Here is a 27250-nt window from a genome sequence, read left to right as displayed (position 1 = left end):
CACTTTCTTGTGCGAGCAATGATGGCACCAGTAGGAAGGGTAACAGGATATATCAATATCAAGCCCTTATTGAGAGTAGAGGAGCAATCCAACCTTTCCTGGGGGTTACCACTGCTTACCAGGAGAAGTGCCCAGACACAGCATGACTGTTAATTTCATTGAGCCGGAAGCTGTTCTATGGGAGAGGGGAAGAAGACAACTGCCTGGTGCCATCTGAAACTGCTCTGAGGAAGCAAGGTTCGTATGTGAGGGATCGGCTCCTCTGCGCCTAGATAAGTGCTTCAGCGGCAGGTGCTGCTGGCTCCCAGGGGTGCTCTTCAATCTGGGGAAAACCCCTGCATCGGGGCCAGATTGGGTAATTTGGGGGTGGCTTCTCTGAGCCTTCTTCCTCCAGTTTTCTGAGGTGGGGGTGGTCCTGTCCCATGGGGAACCAAGGGAGGGGAATGGGGGAGTCAGAGGGAAAGACAGATGGGAGGAAAAAGCTGACCAGGGAGAAAGGAAAAGGGGAGGGGGGGATGGATGGATAGGTAGGTGGATGGGAGTGAGGGGAGAAAGGGAGCTAATGGAGGGAGGGAGGTGGGGAGATGAGAGGGTGAGGGGGGAGGGGGGGAGGTAAGGGGGTAAAAAAGGAAGGAGAGTGAAAGAGAGGAGGGAAAATGGGCGAAGGGGTGTACAAAGAAGGGTTGTGGGGAACCGAAAGGGGGTGGAGAACACCAAATTGAGGAGAGGGGAGGGCAAAAGAAAGGAGTGCAGGAGGACAACCCGCTGCGCCTTTAAATTATTGCGCCCTTCGGCATCAGCTCCGCGCCCCTCGCCCCCGCCCGCACCCCGCGTAACCCAGGGGCTCGTCCCGCCGCAGGGGATGGCCCCGCCTGGCCTATCCCCGCGCGCGGCCTGCCGTGCGGGGCGCCGGCGCCGGCCGCCGCCCCTCGACGGGCCGCACGCGGGGCAGGGCGGAGGCGCGCCGCGGCGCTGACCGCCCCCGAGCCGGCAGTGCTGCGTGCCCAGCCCGCCGCGCCGGGTCCAGCTGCCCCGCCCGCGCTCCCATGCCCCCAGAGGGGCTCTAGCGCCGGGCGCGTTCGCGAGGAGCGAGGGCGGTGACGGCCCCGGGACCATGCTCTGAGCGCCCGGGGTAGCCAGCGAGGGAAGTTGGGGTGGAAGATGAACAACACCGGTAAGCGTGCGGCTCCTTAGGAACGGCTCTCCGCGTCCGGGCATCTTTTCCCTGGGGCCGGGCATCCTTCTATGGTACCGGGACCCTCCTTCCCTCGGGCGCCGGCTGGACGGCATTCCTCTGAGGCTCTGCCTCCGGGATGGCATCCCCCGGGCAGGCTCCCTGCGTCCAGGGCCGGCCCTCCGCTTCCCTGCTCTTCGGTGGATGCTCCTCCGGCTCCCCGCGAGACACGGCGCGCCCCGGGCTGTCGGTGCCCTTTACCGGCTCCGCCAGGGTGGCCACGAGCCGTGGAGGGGCAGGGGCCGGGGGGAGGGCTGTGCTTGCCGAGGGAAGTGGCGCTGTGCCCGTTCTCCCTCGGACGCGCTCAGTCCTTCACAATGCCTCTAGGAAATTTTCTGCTGCTTTCCTTTGGTAATTGGATTTTGGGGAGATATTGGTTGGTTTTTTGGTGTTTTTTTTTCGTTTGTTTGCGTGTTTTGGTGGGTTTATTTCTGTGCAATTTTCTCTCTGAGGCAAGCCCAGTCCTTTCCTCTTTCTCTTAATTTCCGAGATCGTTTCCCTGATAGAAACTGGAAAGGTGAGAGACAGGATCAGAAGGGAACAACTGCTAAAACAAGACCATCAACAGATAACCATTAAAAGAAATCACTAGAAAACTGGGGCAAGCTCTACATTCTCTACTAACTCTCTGGTTTTCAGGGATGAGGCATGCATGTAAAAAAATCTAACAGTCTGGGAAACCATTACTGCTAACTATAGAACTTGTTAGAAAAATCTAACGTTGTGTAGAGGTAGAGATGAAGAGAAATAGTCACTTTTTGTTTTAGCCCTAAATTGTTTCACCATGTTTCCTTGTTCCTGGGAGGGACTGTTGCTGGGCACTTCACTTGCACAGATGTAACCTGAGGTCCAGAGATATTACTGCAAGGCGCTTTACCTTACCACTGTCGTATGTTGGGAAACTGTGAAGCACTGTTTGCCACAGCACAGGTATACAGCACTAGAAAGGATTGTTTAGGCACAAACTCAATCCTCTTGATTGAGTTGTATCAGCATGTCAGTTGTATCAGTTGAGTTGAGCAGTTGTATCAGCATGTCATACTGCTGCTCTGAGTTTATATAGGAAGACTCTTGTTCCCCTTTCAATTGAGAGTGGGACACTCTCCTATCTGAAAGGTGCTGACGTTTCTGTTCTGTTTCCTGATTCTGTCTGGACTGAACTCAGTCCATCCCAAGAAGATGAACTCATCTGAGGGTTAAGCAAGTCAGCCGAAATTGTCTTAGCCGTGATTCTCCAACCACTCTTTCTCCATCTCTCTGTTATATTAAAAGAAGCAGCTCTCATCTTGTCTGATCTCAGGGGTGAGCAGTGCAAGGAATATCAGGTTGTTCAGTTGTAAACTGAAATTTTATTAGCAGTTTTCTTTCTTTGGAGTATAGGGCTGAATGTTATTACGTCATTATTTAAAGCAATATCCTTTGTTACAGATCACAAGGCCACATTACTCCTTTTATCATTGCATCAAATTAAATCATTTTAGGTAGCTTACCTGCTATTCCTCCAGGAAGCTGAGAACCTCTTACTCTGCCTAGTCCTTCTAGTTCCTAACCAGATTCACAGCCATTTATTCTTGGGATTACATTGTCCCTTTCCTTAAAATAGGTCTTTTCCTCCTCTGGTGTTTACCTCCAGGTTGTATTTATAGAGAGTGCTCATATCCCTTCTCAGCCTTTGTTTTGTATATTCACACAATGCAAGGAATGTCTCTCCCATCAGTGCAAAGCAGAACTTCCTACTGAATCTGAAGTGTTTATTAGCTGGCAGAACTCAGGGACCAGTGCTGGTGAGCTCTGTATTATAGTAACACAGAGCACCAGTAAGCAGAGTCATATGTGAAGGCATATAAGGCAGCTTTGATCTTGCAGAAGTTGAAATAAAGGCAAACGGAAAACAGGAAGGGAAGCATGGATTATCCTCAGAGATGCAAAACTGATGTGAAAAGAAAGATGAAGCAGTCCAGCAAGGTTGCAGGAAATCTGTGGTAAGAGACAAGAGACAGACCCCCCATCTCACAGCCTCACAGGCAGAACCTACCAGGCTCTAAGTATCAATTTGTTTCCTGGGTGCTGAATAGATGCTGCCCAAAGGAAGAAGGTTCAGATGTTTGACTTCAAAATGTTCAGAGGCATAAGCAGGCTAGATATTCTTTCTGCTGTTACTGAGATTGATATAGAAAAAGCTGCTGTACGTACCTGTAGAAAAAAATTTAACTTCTCAGGAAGCAATATATAAAACAACAAGTGATTATAAGCTGTCTGCTGCAGTATAAGCTTCATATTGTGAAATCACAGCCAAGTGGAAACATCACAAATGTTTGCAGTTCCACTAAAAAAAAATATGCTAGTATCTCAGAATCAAAATAATGTAATTGTCACACACGTGGGGTTTTTCACAGACAGCACTCGCATCCTACCTAAGACTTGTATGTACAGTCTGCTTAGAGACAGTGAAAATGCCAGAATTTGTGAATTTGCAGGATTGAGATATTTGGTGCTGAAACTCATCCTTTTCTGATTCTATTGTCTTTTTCCCTTTCCCCAGTAGTTTCCCTGTGTGATGTTATGCTACTGTATTATATCTACAGATGGCTGTAATAAAGCTAAAGAAAAAAATTGTAAACTACTGACCCGACAGCTCAGAGTCTTCATGTATTGATCTAATGATAGTGGATGGATTCCAATAACTGTACAGTACAGCACTGTATTTCCGCTGGGTGGAATGTGTTCTGACAAGCCAGCTGTTAGTATTTTAGTTAGGATTTGTAAGGGGACAAAATTCCCATGGGATGGTTGTTACTATGAGTCTGACTCCATGCTAGTGAAACCTTGATGTATACAGAGGGCTTTTGATCACAAATTTGAAGGATGTACACTGATAAACACTGATAAAACACAGACGTTTTGCAAAAGTACCAGAACTGTGAAGAAGCTGAAATCCCAATTTCATAAATGACTGAGGCATTTAGGAACCCTTAACCTGCTGGCTTTGAACACGAGGTAAGACCTGAAGTTCCTTAAGTCCCAATGCTAAAAAAACCAAACAGCTCAGCTCAAGTAAAGGGAGAGCTGATGCCTAAATATAGACTTAGGTCCTATTTGAAGGGGAGACTTGCACTCCTCCCTTGTTAGAAAATCCAAGTCTAAATATGTTTTCCATTTCAAGTGACTCCTTTGCCACTGTTTTCATTTCTTATGTAACTGTTGTCATTTTAAACCTTTTATTTTCCTCTGACTGTGTGAAATAAATGATGGATTCGCACACTATAAAACAAAGAGAAATATTTTTGCTGTGAAATCTCAGTTATTTACAGTACATCCTGGGGTTCACCAGTGACAACACTTGTGTTTTATTATTTGGATCCCTCAAAGGGATTATACTTTCCTTTTAAATCATGCTCTCTCATCTATTTCATATCCAAGATACTGAGGCAGCTTACACAGCTTATATTGGGTACTTTACTCAATTCAGAATGACATTAAAATGGCCTGTCAACATCAGCAATTTAAACACATCCTCGCTGTCTGATTCAAACAGCTGGCAGAATTGTAATTACAGGTTGGAACATACAGCTTTCTATATGGAAATGAAAGCGACAGTGTGCTTAGCTTGACTTACAGTGCTGGCAGTTACTGTGGTGGTTCGTACCCATGTTCTGCCCAGGTCCAAAGCCAGCTCTTCATCTGAAAGAAAAGCTGCCCATTTCACTTACAGTGAAACTCCATTTGTTATTTTGATTAATTTATTCTCAGAACAATTCCTTCTCTAAGGAGTAGGGACCATGGTGAATATATAAGACCATGCATTAGTCAAACTGAAATAGACACAGGTAAATAATTTCTTCCTTGTCTTGCTTTGCAAGAACATAGTATTGTTTTGGTGGCTGATATATGGAAACTTCTTTCTATGGTTGCACAGAGCAGCTGGTTTGTTTCCTTTATCTCCTGGATTTGTGTAGTGCTTGGTGCATGTGGTTTTTGTACATAGTATGAGCTCTTATTAATGCCATTCTCTGATGTGAGAGAGTGAATATGATGGCAGCTGATACAGGCTAAGTTCTTTGTTTGCTGTTTCATACATGTGTCTGGTGCACAAAGTAGGAGTGCTGCCATGAAAGAACTTGTATCTTTTCTGATCCGAGCCATTTTTTATGTCTATAACAGTGCTTTGGCAAGTAAGATGTAAATGAATTCCTGTATTTACTGCTACTCTTAGCTTTGCATATTCTCATTTCCTCAATAGCAGGACTTCTAGTGAGGAATTTGATCCTCATCTTTGGAAGAAGTTACAGACTTGACAAAGGCAACTGAATTGATGCAGGAACAAACACTGATGCCTGCACAGTATTTTTAGTAGCACGCTCAGATTTTAGGGAGAAGCATTTCTGTAACAAGAATACAGTCTGGGTTGTTTTGTCTGAAGGCTAACTGGCAGTTGTGAATCTCTGCAGTACTTATCTGGAGCACTGCGTCCAGTTCTGGGCTCCCCAGTACAAAAAAGACAGGGATCTCTTGGAGAGAGTCCAGCGGAGGGCCACGAAGATGGTGAAGGGCCTGGAGCATCTCTCCTATGAAGAAAGGCTGAGTGAACTGGGTCTGTTCAGCCTTGAGAAAAGGAGACTGAGAGGGGACCTGATCCAGGTCTATAAATATCTAAGGTGTGGGGGGCAGAATGGCGAGGCCGGACTCTTTTCAATGGTGAGTGGAGACAGGACAAGGGGAAATGGCCAGAAACTGGAGCATAGGAAGTTCCGCACAAACATGCGCAAGAACTTCTTTACAGTGAGGGTGATGGAGCACTGGAACAGGCTGCCCAGGGAGGTGGTGGAGTCTCCTTCTCTGGAGATGTTCAAGACCTGCCTGGATGCCTACCTGTGCTACCTGGTGTAGGGAACCTGCTTTGGCAGGGGGTTGGACTTGATGATCTCTGGAGGTCCCTTCCAACCCCTACAATTCTGTGATTCTGTGATTATCTCTGCATCATTATCAAATAGCGGCATGTAAAATGCAGGGGGCGGTGATGGGCTGATATTGTTCAATATTTTCATGGTAGGAGAGGAAACAGAAGAGTATCAGATGACGAAGTTTATCATGCAAAAGTTGGTAAAGGGTAATTAACAATGTAGGCAGAGCGGTTGTATAAACAGATGGCGGTCATTAACTTGAATCCGTTCAAACAAATTACACTTAATGTATATTATAAAGCTATCAGTTTAGTGACAACGGACAGGGAAAACAATAGCCTTGGGAGCAATTGAGAAGTCATAATGGACAAGCAAGTCAACCTGATACATTAATAAGCTACAGAGAACAGTGAGAACTGAGTCTAAGGAAGTACTGAAATGTGTAGGTAGCATCATCTGTAGCCACTCTGGAATTCTTTCCCCAGGTCTGCACTGTATATTTTATAGGGGCCACTGGATAATTGGAAAACGTTCAGAAAAAAAACCCAAAAGACTTAATGAAAAGAGAAATTGTCCAATTGTGAAGATTTAATGAGTTCATCTGTACAGTTTACCAGAAATAAAATTGTTGAGACGCATGGCTGTAGGAAACTATATATTTTCCCTAGAAAAATACTGAATAATAAAAGAGTCTTTAATCTCAGTGGAGGAAACAACAATAAATGCTGGAGATAGAAGCTGGAGATAGGAGTCAGAAAGCACTAATGGGGAAATAAGGGCTTTATTTTAAAAATCTCCTATTCATTATGGGAATAAGATAAGGAGGATAGGAAGGATAGAAATATTCAATTTCTAACTTTCTTGAGACTAAAGCTTTCTGGAAGACAATTTTCACCTTTATTCTGATATAACTGAATATCATTATAGAGCCGAATTAGACTTTCCTATTGAATTGTCTGGATATTCTTCGTCTACCTCCTGTTTCTCAGGCACTTTCCATTTATAGATTTGAAGCTCTTTGTAGCAGGAGCAATGAGAATCAGGCCTCGTGTACACTGGCTTCCACTGGAATTCTAGTTTTGGTGCTGTCTCATGCCACTGTTGCAGTGTGGTCTATCTGCATGGTCGCTTTCATCTAAACACATTTCTGCTCTCTTTTCTCAACGTCTTTGACATATTTTAACATAAATCTGAACTGAATTAATGATGAAGGAGTGAACAAAGCATAGGTCTACACAAGTTTGTTGAAAAAAGCTACTTTTGGCAGCATAAGAGATGCCTGAACTCAACTGTGATGCCATTCAAAGCTTGAACTGGTATATCTAAATTATGGAGCCCATTTCTTGGGCCACTGTCCCAAGACCACAGGCCTGGGACAAATCTGCAGAAGCTCCTGCAACTGCAAAATCTTAGTGTTTTAAGTTTTCACCTCAAACCAGCTGCTTAATGGGGCAGGGGTGTAGGTATATATAGTCCCTTATATGCCTAAATTAAATTCTAGGCTAATTCCTATATCTAACTTACATCTGAAAGTGGGTGGTTGTAGTGTTTTAGGCAAACTCTACCTCAGAATGTCTGTTGTTTCAAATAATCATTTGAACAGTGAAGGCTGTATGGGTTGGTTGTTATTCCAGAACTGCTACATTCACTGCTTAGAAACTCAAATGTGAAGAGAACAGGAGCAGAGAGCAGAGTAGTTTTATTTGGGCCATGTCAGGAACAAAACCAAGCTGGAATGCAAGTTTGCCTGAAGGAGAGGAAGCCGTCCTTGTCAGTACAAGGAAGCATTGAACAATAAGGGGAGGAGCAGGCTAAAGAAATTCCTATTCCCCAAGAGTTTCCTTGTAAGCACAGAGTGGGTGTGCCTCCCTCCAATATAAAATGCATCCTAAAATAAACATGCACAATTATTTGTTAACATACACATTTCTTATGGTGCAGTGTTGTTTTTTGCCCATTTAGAAGTTACAGCCTCTTAAATGCTTCAGACACCAGAGGAAGCAGAAATTGAATCAGAGCGAATCACTGTGATAAAAGGTGCACAGAGATCCATTGTGCTTGACAGATCTGCTTTCTTTTCAGTAATTGTTATACAAGAGTTTACTTAAAACACTTGTATACACACACATACACACACACCCATGAGGCGAAATTGTTTAAGAAGCCTCCATGAAAGACAAGGTCAGCACAATGAGCAGCTAGGAAAAAGTGTCAAAGAAATCCAAAGGGGCAATAGTTGGCACAGAGGAAAAGAGTAGGACACCACAGTGCCCACTGTTACACTTTGAACAGGGTCCACTACCATAATTTATTCCCTGTGCAGTGTTACTGAAGGTAGCATGTAGAAAAATTCAAGATCACTTGATTCTGCCACAAATTTACCACTGGAGGGAAATTGGGTAACTGAATTCAAGCTATATATATAGATATATAAAGAGGATGTGCTCATGGTTATTTTGCATAGAGAAAATGAGTTCATTGCATTGTTTTATGTCAAGTTGGTTTATGAACCAAAGCTTTAAATATCCAGGCATTCTCCATAAGCCAGTCTTTTTCTCCGTGCACAGTCTTTCAGTACAGGCACTAATAATAACAAGGATGAGAATGACCAGAGTGCTCAGCCTTGTCACATCCCAGGAACAAAGTAGGTATTATTTGTGTCCTACTTTTAGATAGACATTCCTGGGAAAAGCCAGACACTGAAGAAAATGTTATAATACCTTCAAAGCCATGTTCTTTGGAGAAGTCCTAAGAAACGCCTCATTAGGGTGTTAAAGGTTCTAGTGCTGATTTCTTGTGAAGACTCTGCTATAGCTTCTAAAATCTCATGCTACCATCTGTTTACTACCAGAAAATTAGTTTAGGATGCTCAGTCATTGCAACAACTGACTTAAAAAGGCCATGTGCAGGCTTGGCTGGGGAGACAGGCTTACAAGATACTCAAGTCACCCTATTCACTTCCTGTTTGTAACTGGTAACAGCTTTCATTACTCTGCAGATTTGAATTACTGCAGATTTAATTATGGTGCAACAAAAGCAATGGCACTTCAGTAACAGTTAAGTGCTTGGCGCATCACGTTTCTGAAGTGATCCAGAGAGAATGATTAGCTACTTCATTCTGTGATGTCAATAAGACATGTGCCCTGCAGCTCAAAGCAGCTGTGGATACTGTGGAACAAGAGGACACGCTGCTGTACTGCAGACGGGTGAATATGCAGTTCTTTCTCCCCCCTTTCCCACAAGTTGCTTTAAATCTTCTATTTCCTCTTTCTGTGCATGAACCAAGTTATTCAAAGCCAATGATCTGCATACCTCCTATCTCTGCAGGTCAGCTCACATACTGATGTTTTCAGGATTCACAGCTTTGAGCAGCAGAAATACAAGAAGTCTCATTTGTGAATTTGTTCACCTTTTTTTTTTTTTTTTTTTTTTTTTCCTAATCCTATGTCATAGTCTGAGGCTTGGCTGCTGTTAGAGAATCAAAGGAGGAACAGCAGGCCATCCTGTGCTTGTCGAGGGTCTGCAGAACACAAGGGCTTTTTAGGGTGTCTACATTCCTGAAGGGATCTTGTGCTAAAAAGGATGATTTCTGAAAGACCGTACAGAACTACTGGTGTGATCACTACCTGGAACTAGAAAAATTGGCTTGGCTATTCCCAGAAGTTAATTGATAGTGCGAAGCTATTCCTTTCCAGGTTAAAACTATGATGACATCTATTTCTAGAGCCTAAACTGTTTGATCAGCACACAGGTTGTAGATGTTCACGACAAGCTGAAAGCGAAGGTGCAAATAACAAAAGCAGATCTGTCAAAGCACACCTCCTTTTGTGCTCAGCACAACCTGCATGTTGGTTGTTCTGTGTCAAAGGTTCTTAGCATATACTGGACATTGGAAAATACAAATGCTTCAGCAAATTCAGCAAAGACATCTAGTACTGCCATTTTACCTAATTCCTATATATCAGATACCTTAGCAGTCTTCAAAAACTCTCTAACTTCTGTAACTCCTTTGCAACATCTCCAAAACCAAGGTATATTTAATGAGTGCACAGTATGCTGTAAAATCATTTTCTCTTATGCTATGAAAAAATTGCTTTTTTTTGTATACTCAACAAGTTCATAATAAAATCAAATTCCTCAGTTGTTCAGCATTCAGCACCTGTACTTTCAGTGCAGTTTAACTAGCCAATATCTTTTAAACTCACTCCTGTTAAGTACATCACAGGGTGCTGAATGACCTTTCTCCAGCCATACACTGATGTTCTCCACCCTTCTCTTACTTCATTCCTGGAGATCTTTCCCCTAAGTGGGAGAGTTCCCAGCTGAGAGCAAATGTGAAGAGATACCTGATGAAGCTGGCTGCAGTTCAACCACCAACACTAGTTTTATTTACCCTGTAGAAAAAACAGCATACTTAAGAATGACAACATGTTGTGCTTTATCTAGTAAGTAAATGTTTGCATACAAGACTGGCATGCTACTAGTCAAAATAAATGACAAATTGTATTATTTTCTGTTTGTAATCTTCTAGATAGCATTAGTTGACCAGCTTCATAATTTGTATGCTTGTATGTTGAGCAGTAGTGATTATTAGCTCTGCATTTGTGTACAGCACAGATGAACCTAGGTCAGATATATCCCCATACGCAGAATAATTCTAACAGTTTATGTTAAAGCTGCTTCATGAGAGCAGACTTCTCGTTCCTTTGGGCTGATCTGAGATCATTAGCTCAGTTTTAACTTAAGTGAAGTCTCTTTTGTGTCTCATAATTCTAGAAACACTGTTTTCAGAGTAAACCAGAATGCCAAATTGTGAGCATTGTTGTATTGGAGGAAATTTCAGCAGGTTTAGAAAGATCAAGGAGAAAAAAAAAAAGGTCTCTTACATCTCTCAAGACCTAATCAAACATCCACATGGGCCATATCCCAAATGGCATCTCTTGAGTTGAGATCCTGCCCCTCATTCCCTGTGTATAGGACATGATGACTTTGCACAAAGAATTGTTCCTGTCTCTCTCATGGCACATTGTCCTGTCACGTGGTTTTCCTTACAGTGGAGATCTTCCCTTTACTCCACCAATGATTGTTAATTTAAATAAAAAAATAAAATAATAAATAGAGATTTCTGATTGATTATTCATGTAATTACCAATTGATGGCTAGAAAACATTAGTAAGAATAGAAACCTTCTTTTTATCGGCATTTGGAATCATTTGGTATTTTTGCTTCTTCACACTGCATATTTTATTTCATCTAAAATCTCATAATTGAGAATTCTTATTGTTGCCTATTTATGCACCTTTTCAGCATTTCATTTAGTTATGTAAAGAATATTAATTTCAGGACCAAGGATCAGCTCGAAATACCTGTAGTATATAAAGTGTACTGTGAGTCCAGTGTTCATATATGACTATTAAGTTGTCTTAAAAACAGTGAGGGAGAGCTAGCTTGTTTTCAGTCTTCACAGAATCACAAAATCATAGGGGTTGGAATGGACATCTAGAAAACATCTAGTCCAACTCCTCTGCTAAAACAGGTTTTCTAGAGCAGGTTGCACAGGAAAGTGTCCCTGCTACCCATCTTAAATGATATATCTTTGGCTCTGCAGCTCTACACCTTTTTTCTTTGCAGCTATGCTTTCGTTTCATTTCAGCTGTGACGTTAAACCATGTTCCCTGGAATAGCTGCAGTGTCACATGGAAGCACAGTACATATGCTCTGCTGCAGAGTTCTCTTTTCAAAGACGCGTCTTTTATTGGCTGGACTTGTTGCACTTTACAAGTAACTGGTATAAGATAAAAGTCTACTGTAGAGTATGCTCTGGTGGCTTTAATAAGAGACCAAGATGACTAATATGACTTTTCTCTCTTTTCTCCAGAAATCACAAAGCCACCACTAGCACCGAAACCAAAAATTATTGGTCATCTTTCTCCAGTAGCCATCTCCAAATTTTCTCCTTCACTGCCAAGGTCTGATATTCTTCATAACCCAAATTCTATGTCTAGGGGTCCCAAACCACCTATTGCTCCCAAGCCAAAACTCTCTACTGACACAGAGAGCAGATCCAGTGTTAATGCCAACAATAATTTAAATAAATGCTCAAATTGTAAACTTCTCTGTCTTGACGGAGAGTTGTATGATGGAAATCAATGCAGTGCTGAGTGCCCAGAATCTGAGGCGGATAATGAATACACTGTACTTCCTGAAACTCAGCTGACCATTGAAGACTGCAATGACTTGGAACACGAGCATGATCAGAGCCTAGATTCTTTTGCAGACAATGAAATCTTGGAAATTCCAGAAGCAGCAGAGAAGGAAGAAGATAACATTCCTTATCATGCGGATGCTGACCATCAAGAAATTGAGCACCATAACTTTTCAGATATTGCTGAACCAATAAAACCAGACTGTGTATCATCAACCAGAGACTGTGGCCAATCTGAAGCATTCTGTGAAGAGCCCTCTGATGCCACTGGTGGGAATAATGACGTATCCAAGAATGTAGATGAAAGCGAGAATGTTGCAGGTGATTGTAGTGAAACCAAAAGCAAGGAAGAAATTTCTAACAATCTCAAATTGGTTGAGGACAATGATGATAAGACTGATGGTGATAACATTTTGAATGGAGATGAGGGCAATGTCTGTGAAGATATCATTCTAACACCACTAACTGCAGCTGAATTAATCCCAAGTTTGGAGAAGTCAGAGGAGGAAGAAGTGCCTGAGATTTTAAGAAAGGGAGATAGATGTCCAGCACATGATGGTGATCATAGTGTGTACGCAGAGCTTGATTTGAACATGGAAGAGGAGTTAGAAAATGATGACTGTACAAGTCCTGACATGCTGCGCAATGAAGCCAGTGAGAAAACAGTTCTGTGCTTAGAATTGCCTGAAGGTGAACCCAGTGCTGAAAATGATCTGGGAGATTCCACTCATCCAGCAGCAGCTGAAGTGGAAGAAGCAGACACAGACAAACACAATAATACAAACATAGGAAATGCCAGTGATGACTGCCAGATCACTGACCTGAGAGGTGAGGAGACATCAGAGGTAGCCTGTGAAGCAGGCGAAGACTTTGGAAAAGGAGAGGAAGAAACTGTGAATGCGGAGAGTACTGATGATGGGTGTCAAATTGCTCCTTTTGAGAATGATGATGGTGAGGAAGTACCCACAAATCTGCAAACAGAAGAGACCTGTCCAAAAGAAGATGGTCAGATCTCTGATACCCTCCCTAGTGGTCCAGGGATGGAGCCAAAGCTGGAAGACATGTCTGCTGAAGAACATAATGAAAGCATTGCAGAAGCCTCTAAGTCAGATGAGTTGCAACTTGAAGGAAATGAGGTAGAAACAGATAGTCTCAGCAAAAGTGTCCTAAGTCCAACACAATTAGTCCCACATAAGGGAGAGATAGAAGTCTGTCAGCATGATAAAATGAATGTAGAACACGGGACCAGAAATGTCTTGCATGAAAATCTAGTACTCCCTGAAGTAGTCATTGTGCCTGAAGAATCAGAGAGAAGAGAAACTGGCAGTGATTCCCTAGATGACCCTTATGTACTTCCTGCAGAAAACGAATTCACTCATAAAGGGCAGACTGATTCAGGAGCTGATCACAGTAAAAGGGATGAATTAGGCATGGATGGTGAAAGCAACTTACTGCCCATTGATCGTAAAAGCATTGTCACTAGAACACGGTCACTTTCTGGGAAAATGCCAGGCTATGTGCCAGAAACAGTTCCAGAAGAAGGTGGTCCTGAAAGCGATTTACCACCTTCCTGCAACAGTTCTGGGACTGAAGACTTAAGCAATAATTCATTTTCAGTGGAAGGAAAAACAGTGGAAGACAACAAGGCATTACAATCCAAGCCAAGACGCTTTATTTTATATCCTCGGTCTTATTCCGTTGAAGGGAGAGAGATACCTGTCTCCATTTACAAAGAGGGTGATGGCTGTGTACTCAGCGATATTAGAATGAAAAAGACAGAAGACAACTTATCTTTGCCTTGTGTCAATGGTTCTTCACATATCTTTTCCCAAGGAAATCTTTCGTCAGGCGCTGTATCTACTCCATCTTCAGTTGTCGATATACCACCTCCTTTTGAACTTGCTTACATCACCAAAAAGCCAATCACTAAAAGCTCCCCTTCGCTTTTGATAGAGAGTGAGTCACCTGATAAGTATTCCAAGAAAAAGAAATCTTCCTTTAAGAGATTCCTCACTCTAAAATTCAAGAAGAAAACTGAAAGTAAAATCCATGTAGATGTTAATGTTTCTTCTTCGAGGTCCTCATCAGAGTCCAGTTATCATGGGCCTCCAAGGCTGATGGAGCTGGACAGGACTCTAAGTAGCTCACCTCAACTGAAGTCACATGTGGGGAAGCTCCGTGCGTCTGAGTCTCCCTCAACTGTTCTTTTCTATAAGGATGGTAAGAGAAAAGGAACACCCAAGTCCTTCAGCAGGAGTGTGTCACGGGTGGAATCCTTTGAGGACCGGTCCAGACCTCCTTTCATGCCACTCCCATTAACAAAGCCTAGATCAATTTCTTTTCCCAATGCTGACACTTCCGAATATGAGAACATTCCAGCTATGAACTCTGACTATGAAAATATACAGATTCCTCCTCGAAGATCCACCAGAGCAGGAACTTTCACTGAGTTTTTTGAAGATCCCAGCAGGGCATTATCTGCTGCTAATGAGAATGACGGCTATGTGGATATGAGCAGCTTCACTGGCTTTGAGAACAAGCAGCAAACCATGGACCAGGAAACAGAAAGGTACTGTAATAAATTATTATGTAAGACCTGCTAATCTTGGCCAAAGAAGCAAGGCATCCCTTACTGTAGGCAGATCCTCCATGTTGCTTGCCTCATATTCCTCACAGAAAACGTTGAAAAGCAATATTGGAAGAAAACAAAATAAACCTTTACCAGAGGAAAAAACAGACATCAAATTAACTCTATATATTGTAAATGCATGCCAGGAATACCAGTAGGTCTAGATCCTATGGTTTGTAACTACAGCCAAAGAACATTTTAAAATATCTGGTTTGTCCAATGAATCTGCTTTCTGTGGCTTTCTTGGGTGTGGAAGGATGGGGGTGAAACATGCTTTGTTCTTTAGTAAGAAATGCTTCTGACTGCTTAACGGAATGGAAAAAAAAGTGCATATTTGCCTGCATCATTTTATTCCTCAAAGCAACAGTATGTGCATGAATTTATTTTCATATATATAATTTGTCTTTCAAGGTGCATCAGTTAAGTATAGACCAGAAAATCCCAAACCATGAAAAAGTTAGGCTATACAATTAATTTTATAAGTTGCCTTAAAGCCTGTCACTATGGACGTTTGATAGAGCTGCAGATTTCTGAACAAATTAAATAACTCCTTCTAAAATCATATGCATAGCTAGCATGAATAATAGTCTTTCTCCATACCATTAGTTTATTTACAAACAAGAAAATATTTCAAAACTACTTCTTTTCATAGTTACATAGGGGTAATGCACTCAAGACTGTTGAGTTAACATTCCGTCATTATGTTCCTACTGACAGATTATGGCATATAATCATTGGAGTGCAGAGATGTGAATAAGAATGGTATTTTCCATTAAGCTCACGATAACAGGTAGAAAACAAGGTGCAAAGCAAATGAATGAAAAGCAGTGTCTTTTAATGCAGTCACATTTTGTTAGCATGTGTGAAGAAGATGAAGATCTTTTAAAGATATTTCAGACTTGAGGAGTGAAAGAACTGTCTTTAAAACGTCTAAATCAGAGTCTTGCAGACTGTTTCAAAGTCAAGAGTGATGTACTGCACTTCGTCTTTTTGTGAGGCAAGAATTGGAGGAAGGGAGGAGTACATGTGCCTGAAGGTGGGGAGTTTGGGATGCAGACCTGTGGTTTAGCTCTTTGGAATGTGGGTTGCCTCCAGTGCTGGGAATGCCAGTGGTGCTGGCACTGGAACATGGAGTACAGAGCAGCTTCACAACACACTGCCACGTCCCCAAGCGGTACCTGGCAGAAGCTGCCTTAGCAGGGTCTGACAGTCTATTAGTCACACAAAGGTTCGCATCGAGCCCAGCTCACTGATGTTTTGTCTTGGAAAAATTGGCCAGTTCTTTGTGTCCATGAAACACCGCCCATTTTGGGTAGTTCTTGTAGAACCAAGTTAAAAATATTAAAACTACGTAAATTGCTGTGACTTGGGTCCATTTATGAACTTCCTGTGGAAGCCTGTTGTTTCAAGGGGAGAGCCAATCCAAACCGGCTCAGGAAGTCTCAAGGTCAAGGCGTGAACATAGTTTTTCAGGCTGCTGCTTGTTGTGCGAGCAGTTTTTTCTGTCATGGAAGAAATGAAGGTTAGGTTCTTCTGAACAACAACTTCATCAAGATAACAGGAGTGAAGGGAGGAGCAGCAGGCAGACAGCAATATATATATATTGCTGATGAAACACTACTGTTTGCTGTATTTGTCAGGATGTTTTGAACAAAAACATGCCTGAAAACATTTGTTGAAAAGCATATGCTTATCCCACATGCAGTGGTATAATATACTTGAAAATACAGTGTATGGTCTGCTCTTCTAAGAGCAAAATAAATCATAGAAGTACCTGTACATGAACGCATTTACACATTCATACATGACGAATGGGCATGTATGTTTTATTTCTTGTTAAAGCAGTCCTCTCTAAAATATCTCTCAGTTGATTCATTCTAATATGATTTCAAACACAGCGCTACCACAGCCACACAGGGATAACAACAACTTTGAGCTCCAGCCTCCTCATATCCTGAGGATTATTTCAGCCATGTGAGAGTACAAGTGTGTTGGACTAAACTCTTGTAATACATGAGACTTGAGCCTACGATCATCTGCTTGGTACATTCAATTGCAGAATACTGATGTTTATCTGCTGGTAACTGATGCAGTTGCTACACTTTTGATGAATGGCCTGGAACAAATCTTCTATTATGTCTTAGAGAACAGAATGTGAGAATACTATAAAAGATTATAACAATCCAAGAACATCCACTAGAGTACTTGGCTGGGGAAAAGGGGATGGGAGATTTACAGAAAATGACAGATAAGACTGACTGCTTAATTTTTTTTTTGCTTAAAAGGAAAGACAGCGTATAATAGATTTAAATCACTGATCTAACTGGAACCAATCAAATTTATTGAAAAAGTCCAATAATGACACTGTGCAAAATAGATCTTAACATACAATTATTACTGCAGGAATACAATTGGGAATTTTGCTCCCCAGAGAGAAGTTATCATGTATCCCCAGAATTTAGCAATCTGGTATTAATAATTAAAGTGATTAAAGTATATGACAATATAGATTTCTGTACAACGTAGATACAATGGGACGTAAGTAGAATTTGACAAAATGCCTGTCATCTTTCCTCAGTCCACTTAAAATGAATCAGATTGCTTGCATTTGCTTTCAAGAAGTCATTTTCTAGCCTGCTACACTTCTAGCCACTACAAAGTGCAAAGTAACACAAACCAATCCTTTAGACTGAAAGGAGAACATAACTCCCCCCATCTCTTGGACAACACACTCTAACTTACTGGACTGCCTTGATTCTCAAGCAGCAGCTCTAAATCAAAGCAGTCCCATAATGTAACTGGCTAGGCTGTCATCAGATGAAAGTCCATCAGGATTAAAGTATTCTGGGACATTTCTTAAAGAATAGCTTTGGTAACATAATTCTGGATATTCAGAACATCAGCCATGTTAACATCAGACTGTGTTAAAATCAGGGGGTTGGAAAAGAGAAACCTCTGACACTCATTTCATAGTCTTCCACAGTGCCACATTCGTTGCTTTTAAGAGTCCTTTGTCAAGGTTTAGATATCATCAGGAACAGAGTCCATACTTCAGAATTACCTAGTTTGGTAAGTCTCAGTCTTCCTCTCTGCTAAGATGTTCAAAATCCAGAGAGGAAAAAAGGGAGAATAAAGGAATACAAGGTGGATACCTGCAATTCCTCAGCTAAGCCCACTGTGATGCTGAGATCCCAGTGCTCTGTGTTATTACACTAAGGCCGGTGGTAATTCCGAATAACTCTCTAGAATTGCAGACTCGTGCCTGTAAGCTATTGCCAAGGCTCCGACTTTCTACTACTCTTCAGGAGGCACCTACTGATGCCTCACAGCTGTAGTGCAAAGACAGTCACTTCCTCTGTGTCCTGTTCCTCTGAAGATGAACTTCATTCCTAAAGGAAAAAGTTGTCTTTAGGAGAAAGCAAGGAAGACTCTGTGGTTTATGTGTATCCTGTAAATGAGACATTTCCTTTAACATGGACAGTTTGTAGCAGGAATACACAGGTGCTTAGAAACTGCTAAAACAGCACTTGAAATACATTGGTGTTAGAGATGATGTTTCATGGGCCAGCAGCATTATGTGCTTTGTAAGCAATGCTCTTTTCTATGTAGCCTTAGTCAGCCTCTGCTTGGGCCAGGCCTAGGCATGACTGTGTTACTGAAGACTGATTTTAAAATGTATACCAGAATCAGATTACCATTATGCAGCAATAGAACTACTGCCTATGGCTGATGGGCTATAAGGAGTGCAAATCTTCCTGCTCTAGAAGTAGAAAAATTCAGTGGGTGAACAATCGTTTCCCTCTCCAGTGGTTATTCAGTTGTGCCCTCTACCTCACCACTGGATTCATCAATCTATGTTCTAACAAATTATGCCACTTAAGGGATTATATCCTCTCTGATCTCTTCAGGTCATCAGTCACTGATTAGCTCCAAAACTGTGCTCAGGGTGGTCTGCATAGAATCACAGAATGGCCTGGGTTGCAAAGGAGCACAATGCTCATCCAGTTCCACCCCCCTGCTGTGTGCAGGTCACCAACCAGCAGCCCAGGCTGCCCAGAGCCACATCCAGCCTGCCCTTGAATGCCTGCAGGGATGGGGCATCCACAGCCTCCTTGGGCAGCCTGTGCCAGTGCCTCACCACCCTCTGCGGGAAAAACTGCCTCCTAATAGCCAACCTAAACCTCCCCTGAGTTTAAAACCATTCCCCCTTGTCCTATCACCATCCACCCTTGTAAACAGCCATTCCCCCTCCTGTTTATGCACTCCCTTCAAGTACTGGAAGGTCACAATGAGGTCTCCCTGCAGCCTTCTCCAGGCCAAACAAGCCCAGTTCCATCAACCTTTCCTTATAGGAGAGATGACTTCTCTTCCTAAAAGTGGTCTAAATACCAATGCTACTCAAAATGTCATATGCTTTTATGATTAAGGTGAAATTAAAACCATTAGAGTGAACTTTTTGCAACACAGCACATGTTTCTAACCAACAAAACCAGAATGTTTTATCTTTGGCTCTCTCTTCTTCTAATGAGAAGCACATACATTTATATAAGACAAAATCATCAACTGTCAGAGAAGTACAGTATGGTATCTAAATACATATGAAGGATAAGGTGAATGTGTAGAGATCATTATGCAATGGAAGATTTAGTATAAGTAATCCACGCAAAACAGCAGTGGCCAAGAAGGGACTTTTTTACATATTTTACTCCACATTTAGAGTGGAAACAAGTTAACTCTAGACTAGACCTGAAGACAATCAAGGTCTTAAGGCATCTGAAACTTGAGAGCAGAGTTAGGCTCTGAACAATAGATTCAACTTATTGGGATAGATGTTCCCTCTTTTCTTCTTTTTTGCTTTCCCTGAAAAACAAATCCTAGCTGCTTAATCTACTCAGTTCCAAGTTTGTTACTCTATAAACTCCTGCTCTATGCCTGCGCTAAGCTAGCTTGCATTGAATTCTCCTGACTTTTATTAAGCAAAGGAGAAATACAGTGTTCATAAGCACTGTGATAGGTTTTTCAAGAGAAACACAAATTATCTTCAAAAACACATATGTACAGAAACCTATATACAGTTTTTCTCTATTTCAGAATGGAACTTGTGCTGCACTCTGGATCTTGTATTACTATGAATTTCAAGATGTGCCAGAGCCCACATTCTTAAAAATACAGCCAGGGAAGCTAATGCAGAACATGTAAAAAACCTGCAAGGTTGCAAAGGCCCCACAGACATTCCTTAAGCATGGAAGTCTGGAGATAGGAGTGAGTCCCATAATGGCAGAATTGCTGTTGTTCAAACACAGAGAAGAAGGAACAGACACTGAGCCTAAAGGAGAGACACCTTCACTTGTGATCTGATGAATATGATGGAAAATAAAATCTCAGCAACTTTCACCCACTGTCACACTTTGCAGCATAAACCTGAAAGTTTTTTAAATTGACTGCAGGACAAGGACTCCCAGTGCTATACCCTGACTTCTGGCTGTGCATAGTCTATTGAAATTCTTGACAATAGCCACAGCTAGCTCTGACATGAGTCATGTATTTATTTCTGTTTACCTTAGAATTGTCAGAATTACTACAGGGAATTAGAAGGTGATAGCAGTTAATGCAGGATTTCCATCTGCTCAGAGACAGTGAACAGTCCGCAGGAGATAACAGCTTGGTGCTCCACCTGGGCACATGGCATGCTTCACCGTGCACTGTCAGGTATTGGAGGGGTGGAGAACTGTCTTTCAAAGGCAGTAAGAACAGATGGCAGAGCTTTCTTTGGTGGCAGAGGTTTTCACACAGGCACCTTTGAAAAGTGTCTCCAGACAGTACTGGTAATGTTATATTGTTAGTGAAGAAGGAGAAGTTTTAATACGTGTCCAGCTTTAGATGTCAAGGTTACAGTGGCAGCGTGGCCCCTCTCCTCTTTCCTCTTATCCACAGAACTGTATGTCTTGGTTTATGTTGGGGATGCAGGTGTTGGATTACAGGAAACCAGCATGCTTCCCCAACACAACTCTGCACTGCATCTCACCATCCTGCACCCAGGATCTGTCACAGCATAGCCTCAGAGGGCTGCCACTGCTCAGTCACAGCATCTGGATACAGCGTCAGCTTTGTTCATGAGGAATCACAGTCCCATATACCTCTCAGGAAGGCGTCCCAAGCCTGAGGACGTGATGATATTATTAGCAACTTGATTTCATTTTCCTGGCTAGTTTTTTGATCAAATTCCAGCGCAGAGAAGGAATATGTACGCCCGTGGGCTTCTTCATGTCTTGAAGGAATATAAGCCTGGGAATAACTCTTTATCTTCTTTGGTTTAGTTACATAGACAGAAATTTATTTCCAGTGGTGTTCCATGAGAGGGAGACTGAACCTGCTGCATACAGCACATTTGTATGGGATGTTCACAAATCAAAGAAGTCATATAAGAACTCCTAGCACGAAACAGAAAAAGTATGTACTGAAGACAAGGTGACAAGACTGATGATTGACAAAACACAGCCTTTTTTGAAATGGTCGGGTCTCTTATTGTCAGTGCTTGTTTTGTGCATGCATTTCTGCCCTCCTGCCCCCTCCTTGAGCTAGACTGAGATTTACTGAATGGGAGGCAATTCTGCAGTCTTTGTGGAATCCACTGGTTAATTATAAGATTCCTACAATTCCTACAGTATTAAAAATGCAATAGAAGTTGTTGTTGTTACAAGTCTAATCCAGCAGTTTACGGTTTGCTGTGCCATTCAACAGTTATTCATGATGCACAATGCATTTTTAATTATCCTGCAAGAACTTTGCTTTTACAGACCCAAAGGGGGCTAACATAAAAGCTGCCTTAAGAGTGGCTGTTCAGTGACATAACAATTAATAGCAGCTGAATGTACCAGTTTGAGTTAATGCAAGAACATATTTAAGAGGCACTGTCCTGTTTTCCCAGGATCCCTGTTACAGAGCTTTTACGGGAACTCTTTCACTTAAGTAATTAACTGAATTAATTAGCTGATATCCTTCAAAGGCCTGAGTAAGGAGACCTATCATCCATGAACACTTTTTGTTGGTCTGCCAGACTCCTGCTACCCCAACTTTTATCTTTTGCCTATTGGTATCAAAGGGATGTTCTCAGATTTGTCCTTTATTTATTCATTTATAATTTTTTATTTTTTAGTAAAGATATAGATAAAAAAAAAAAAATAAAAAAAGATAAAGATACGATAAGTATCAATGTACCAAGGGACACGGTAGTTTCTCAGTTATATGTTTAGCAGTCTCCAGCCAGCCATTTTCAGCTGTCTCAAATTAAATACTTCTTGAGTCTGTTACCAGTTTGCCCTTGTGTCTTGAGTTTATTTAGTAAATTGGATTAAAAACCTTAGATATTAAGCCATTGCATCTTCTTTTGGGCGTTTAGGCAGATGTACTTATTCCAGTGCCTCTGATCAAAGTTTCTTATTGAGGCTTGTAGACCCTCTTATGTTTCAGGTTACGGATTATGGTCTTATTCTGGCTAGAAGAGCTCAGAGAGCTCTCCTCCTTAGGATAACATGCCTTCAGACACAGTGGACTGCACACAGTACAGCGTAACAGATAAGGAATCTAAGAGCTTGAACTGAGCATCTCAGAATCTATCCTTTAAACATTCTGCCTTTCTATTTTCAGGCTTAAAAAAATCCAGACAATGGCAGTGACATTAAAACACATCACAGTGAGCACGCTCAGGGAAAAGAGCCACAGTGAGAGTGACATACAGTGAGACAACAAAAATGAAAATGTGTATTTTAATGTCAATTTATTTTGACATTTGATAGTAGCTCTAAGAAAAAAAATACTGCTTCAGTATCCTGTAGTTCTCAATATTTTTTCTTTTTTTCTGATTGTTTAATTTGCAGAGTTTAAAAAAAAAAAAAAAAGCTGTAGGCAAGCAAAACTGCAGCCAGCTCTCATTTTAATCTGGGAACTGAAACTGATGTCTTAGGAAGCCGAGTAGAACTACTGAGCACTTTCATTCATTCTTGCGTATTAGTTAAACTGTTTCTCCCCTGGAAATATTATGTGCTAATGACTGGGTTTATCTCTGAAACATAAGAAAGTTTTATTCATTCGATGTTCATCCCAAATCTCAGGAAAGAAATGCCAGATGTAAGATCTTGATTAGTTTAGAATTCCATGAGCTGTTTGTTTTCCTGTTAAGAGTAGCTTGTGTCTTGAGTCGAATATGTGCTTTCAGGTCCAAAGGGAATCCCTTCTGGAAGGACAAGCATGAAGAGTTTTTTTAGTGCTATCAGTTCCTCCCATCTCCAGTCTCTCTGAAAACTGACAGGAAAGACAACCAAACATGCCTGCCTTTCTGATAAGGAGATATTTATGGATATTTATGGTTTGCAGGAGCTCAGGAGCATTAAAACTGCAGAGACTGGGCATTAAGGAGTTTCCTCACACTGCTTGTCTGCTTGTTGTCTGATGCTTACAGCAGCTCAGCAGTTTTCAGCTCAGGTTTTGAGAGATCTGCTATCAAAAACTCTCCAGCTTTAGAACAAAAAGACTCTGGTTCCACCTTTTAATGACTGGGTTATGCTGCCTAAAATAAACAAAGACAGAATAATCAGGAACATACCACTAGTCTCCAATCTGTGATATGTGTATTGTCACCAGACATTTTCTTTTCAAGAAATACGGCATCTTATGCTAACTGGATCCAGAAGTCAGAAAATCATTGGTAGATGTGTTGTAGTCAGAAAAGTGACTACATAAATGGAATCTGGATAAAGAAAACAAAACTGTGCCAGATGTTCATTTCAGGTACATTGTTATGTTCAGTTGGCTTCTGCCTCTGAGGATCTGCAGCTATTTAACAGTTGTCTGCCCTGACAATTCAGACTAGCACTTGAAAACACAGCAAGCTGGCATGTATTCCAGAAGGGAAAAATTCACTGAAGTGCTTTATGTGAACAACTTCTCTGTTCTGACAGAAGTTTAAGAAATTGAAAATACAGTTTATGTACTGTAGCCAGTATATAGAAAACCCAGTCCATATTTTGCCTAGGTTGGGTTTTTATCCCAGATCACTGGAAGTCAGGACCGAGTTTCTCACAACTCAAAGGTCTTGGTCTCAACATAACAAGAAATGCACAGAGTTATGCATTCATTATCATTCTTAAACATCTAAAATGCTGTATCTTCAGTTTTCTGAAGCTCAAAAATAATTTTCCTTGTTCTAGAAGTTCCAGAACGTCCTCCACAAACTCAACTAATATCTCAGATACCGGAATAATCACAGTTCACCATTCTACACATAACAGATAGAATACCTTTTTCACCACCAGTTTATGCTGTTAAGCAGTTTGGAGCGTTTGATTTTCAGAGTTTGTGTAAAATGAAGTCTCAGATGAAAAGCTAGGTGAACAGGAGGACAAGTCACATCAGAAAGCATCAACACATAAAGAAAAGCAATACCATAGCATAGTGCTGTTTTACAAGGTATCAAATGAACTTTTTGTGTGGATACACATGGCATCACTTGAACCATGAAATCTGTGGGTGGGACAGGGACTTCAGAGTATGGAACCATGATGAAAAGTTGGGAAATTCTCACAGCGTAAGAGGAGCACAGAATAGTTGCAGGATGCACCACAGAGATAAGTCAGATGATGCATGTGTACAGCCCATCACCACATGGCCTTGTGCAGTCCACACTGAAACGCAAAATGGGTGCTAACACATTTTAAGCTGATTTGTTTTAATACTACGTAGCTCCTCTCTGACCTCTTCCACGTCCTTCTCCTAAACACTGGTCCAGGAACTTTTCTGACACGATTCGTATAGCTAAACTAGCAAAACTTATTTGCTTTCCTGGTGCTAGGCTAGGTTTAGATTCTTGACCTAGGCCATACACACTAATTTTACTGGAAAAATGGTAATGGAGGCACAGCCTTACTCTCCATATTAAACATATACTGTCAGACACCTGCACTACTCACATAAAAAGAGAAAGAGCTTTTCCCCTGGAAACTGAAACAATAAATACGGAGCAAATCCTAAATTCTGTAACAGAACACTTGATTACTGAGATACAATCAAGGTTAAGCCGCAGAAAATCCCTTGATGAGTGCCAGCTTTTGTCTTTTATATTCCTGCTTCAAGTTGTCATAGCTGGGCAATGGCTTCTTGCCACCCTATTACACAAGTTCCTGAGCTGACAGCATTTATGGCTGGCTGTTTCTTCCTGCCCCAAAGGGCAGAAGGCTGTGCTTCATATTCCACACTGGTCTCTTTGCTGAGAAATATTAGAACAGTGAAAGTCACTTGCTAGCTGCTACTAAAGGCACTCACACTGCACATGTAGGCACTCTTACATCTGAAGAAGTGATGCTGTTACTGCTTTGGAAGGAATACCTTGAAACTGCACATTACAAATTTCTGCTCTGCTTTGGAAATGACAATTACAAATCACAGGTTTCCTACTGTTTCCTATACCACACAATACCAACTTCTACTTCCTGAATGAATGAAATTAAAATGAATAATGCTTGAACAGTGCTTAGAGGTAATTCTCTTATTTGCCCTCATCATATCAGGTGCTTGTAGTTTCATGTCTAAGCAAGGCAGAACTTTCAAGAAATTCATGTATTTTGTAACTCTGATATCAGATTCAGGCATTATGAAGAATTAGTGGCATGTCACAGCTTCTTTTCTTCATTTGGGAATAAAATCTGTTCTTTTGAGAGAAAAGGAAAACTGAAAACTGTCATTACATTCGCTGGAGGTATTGTTTTCTCTGTTATCTAAGTGGTTTTAGGAGTACTAATTTTAAGTTTTCTCTTGACATAACTACAGTTTAAAAAATCAAAGAATATGAACCACAAAACCAAGTCCTCTGTCTTCAGCCAGTTCTGCTGTCTCTTGGAACTGGGTGCCAAGAATTGAGATTTCTATTATTAAGAAAATCATTAAAAATTCTGGTGGCAGCAAATGATGTTTGATTCAGTTTCAGCTGTGTCTGCATTCCACCAATGCTGTTCCCAACCTGGCATCCGCCTTTGAATTTTCAATTTTATTATCACTTAATAGTTATGCCAGGCTGAATTTTCTGGAAGGATTATGATGAGTTGGATCATTCCCTGCTGTAATGATCACATCTGCATAATTGACCTCTACTCATATTTCTGTCCAGATTAGATTCCAGGATCAATAGTGTAGTCCAAGCAGTATTCTGAGTTTCAGGAGTGTGTGTGTAACAGAGCAGCTGCTGTGTTGTACAAACCTAAAGATGCCAAGAAACGAACAGGACTTGCAGAGATACTCTTTATGTAGTCAGTAGCCACTCTGTGCACCCTCCAAACAGATGTGGCCTCAGATTCTTACCTATTTAAACCATTAAAGCTCTATATTATTATTATAAGACAGCATAACTTTATATCAAACCTGACAGTTCACAAACACTGAGCATCTCCAGGAAAGCCCACTGTGTGCTAGAAATATGTCTTTGACTGCTCAGCACTATTTGAAAAACTCTCACAAAATGATTTATGTAAAATTTTCTGAAGTGTTTATCTGCACTTTTTTGGTAAATTGCAATTTTTTGGGGCAAGTAACACTGCCTAAATTGTTGCTATTCTTCAGCATGTGTCTTTCTTTGTGCAGATATCAAGCCAACTGCCTGCCTAACAGCTATTGAGGGTCTAGAATTCAAGAAGCCTCCCTCACTCACAAAAGCAGCAACACTAGCAAACAAACTGTTAAATGGATCCACATAGGTATCTGTGTCTATCCTTGGCTGCAGGAATGTAATCATTACCCTGTGCTGAAAACACATGATCCTGGGTGTATTTGTCCCTCTCTGACATAAGGACAGGACTACAATAGCGTAACAATCCCTTTTGGTTTGCAGTCAACAGCAGGAACAGAAACTGTGCCTTGAGAAAAGTAACCAGAGCAGTTCTCATTTAAGTGCTGGTAAGAATCAGCAGTGTCCAAACTCTTCAGTCTTACCTGTATTTTAAACATGACTTGCTCTGGGGTTAATCACTTTATACTGATGACGGCCAAAACATTGAGAAGAAGCTTTGTCATAGCGTGCTAATGGCACAGAAGATAAAAAAGAATTTGTAGTACAGCAGGGGTTTCAGTCTCACTTTCCAGCTAGTGGTCTCTCCTGAGAGGTGTACATCTCATACTCTGAGGTGACCGCCTATTTGAAGGTCACTTTTTACAGAGTATCTTCTCCTTACCAATTCAGTTCTACTTGGTTGGCCTACTGTGCCAATGGCTTGTGAGAGAAATGAGGGATCAAAGTG

General features: G+C 41.5%; 1 protein-coding gene across 7 annotated transcripts in view; it reads left to right on the top strand.

The window, feature by feature from the left end:
* FGD5 (FYVE, RhoGEF and PH domain containing 5) overlaps positions 1–27250 on the top strand; it is a 103447-nt gene that overhangs the window by 10315 nt on the left and 65882 nt on the right. For 4 of the 7 annotated variants that reach the window (XR_007379300.1, XR_007379301.1, XM_048957440.1 and 1 more), the window contains exons 1-2: positions 967–1174; positions 12014–14909. Coding sequence is in view for 5 of the 7 variants with exons in the window: in XM_048957440.1 (XP_048813397.1) it covers positions 1162–1174; positions 12014–14909 (2909 nt within the window). In the remaining 2 variants the exon portion in view is untranslated. Of the gene's footprint in view, positions 1–966; positions 1175–12013; positions 14910–27250 lie in introns of those variants that run through there. The other 3 variants (XM_048957436.1, XM_048957435.1, XM_048957438.1) reach the window with 2 other exon arrangements.

This window comes from Lagopus muta, chromosome 11 (genome assembly GCF_023343835.1).
Source record: "Lagopus muta isolate bLagMut1 chromosome 11, bLagMut1 primary, whole genome shotgun sequence".
Taxonomy (NCBI): Eukaryota; Metazoa; Chordata; class Aves; order Galliformes; family Phasianidae; genus Lagopus; species Lagopus muta.
This window is presented reverse-complemented; position numbering and strand designations above follow the sequence as displayed.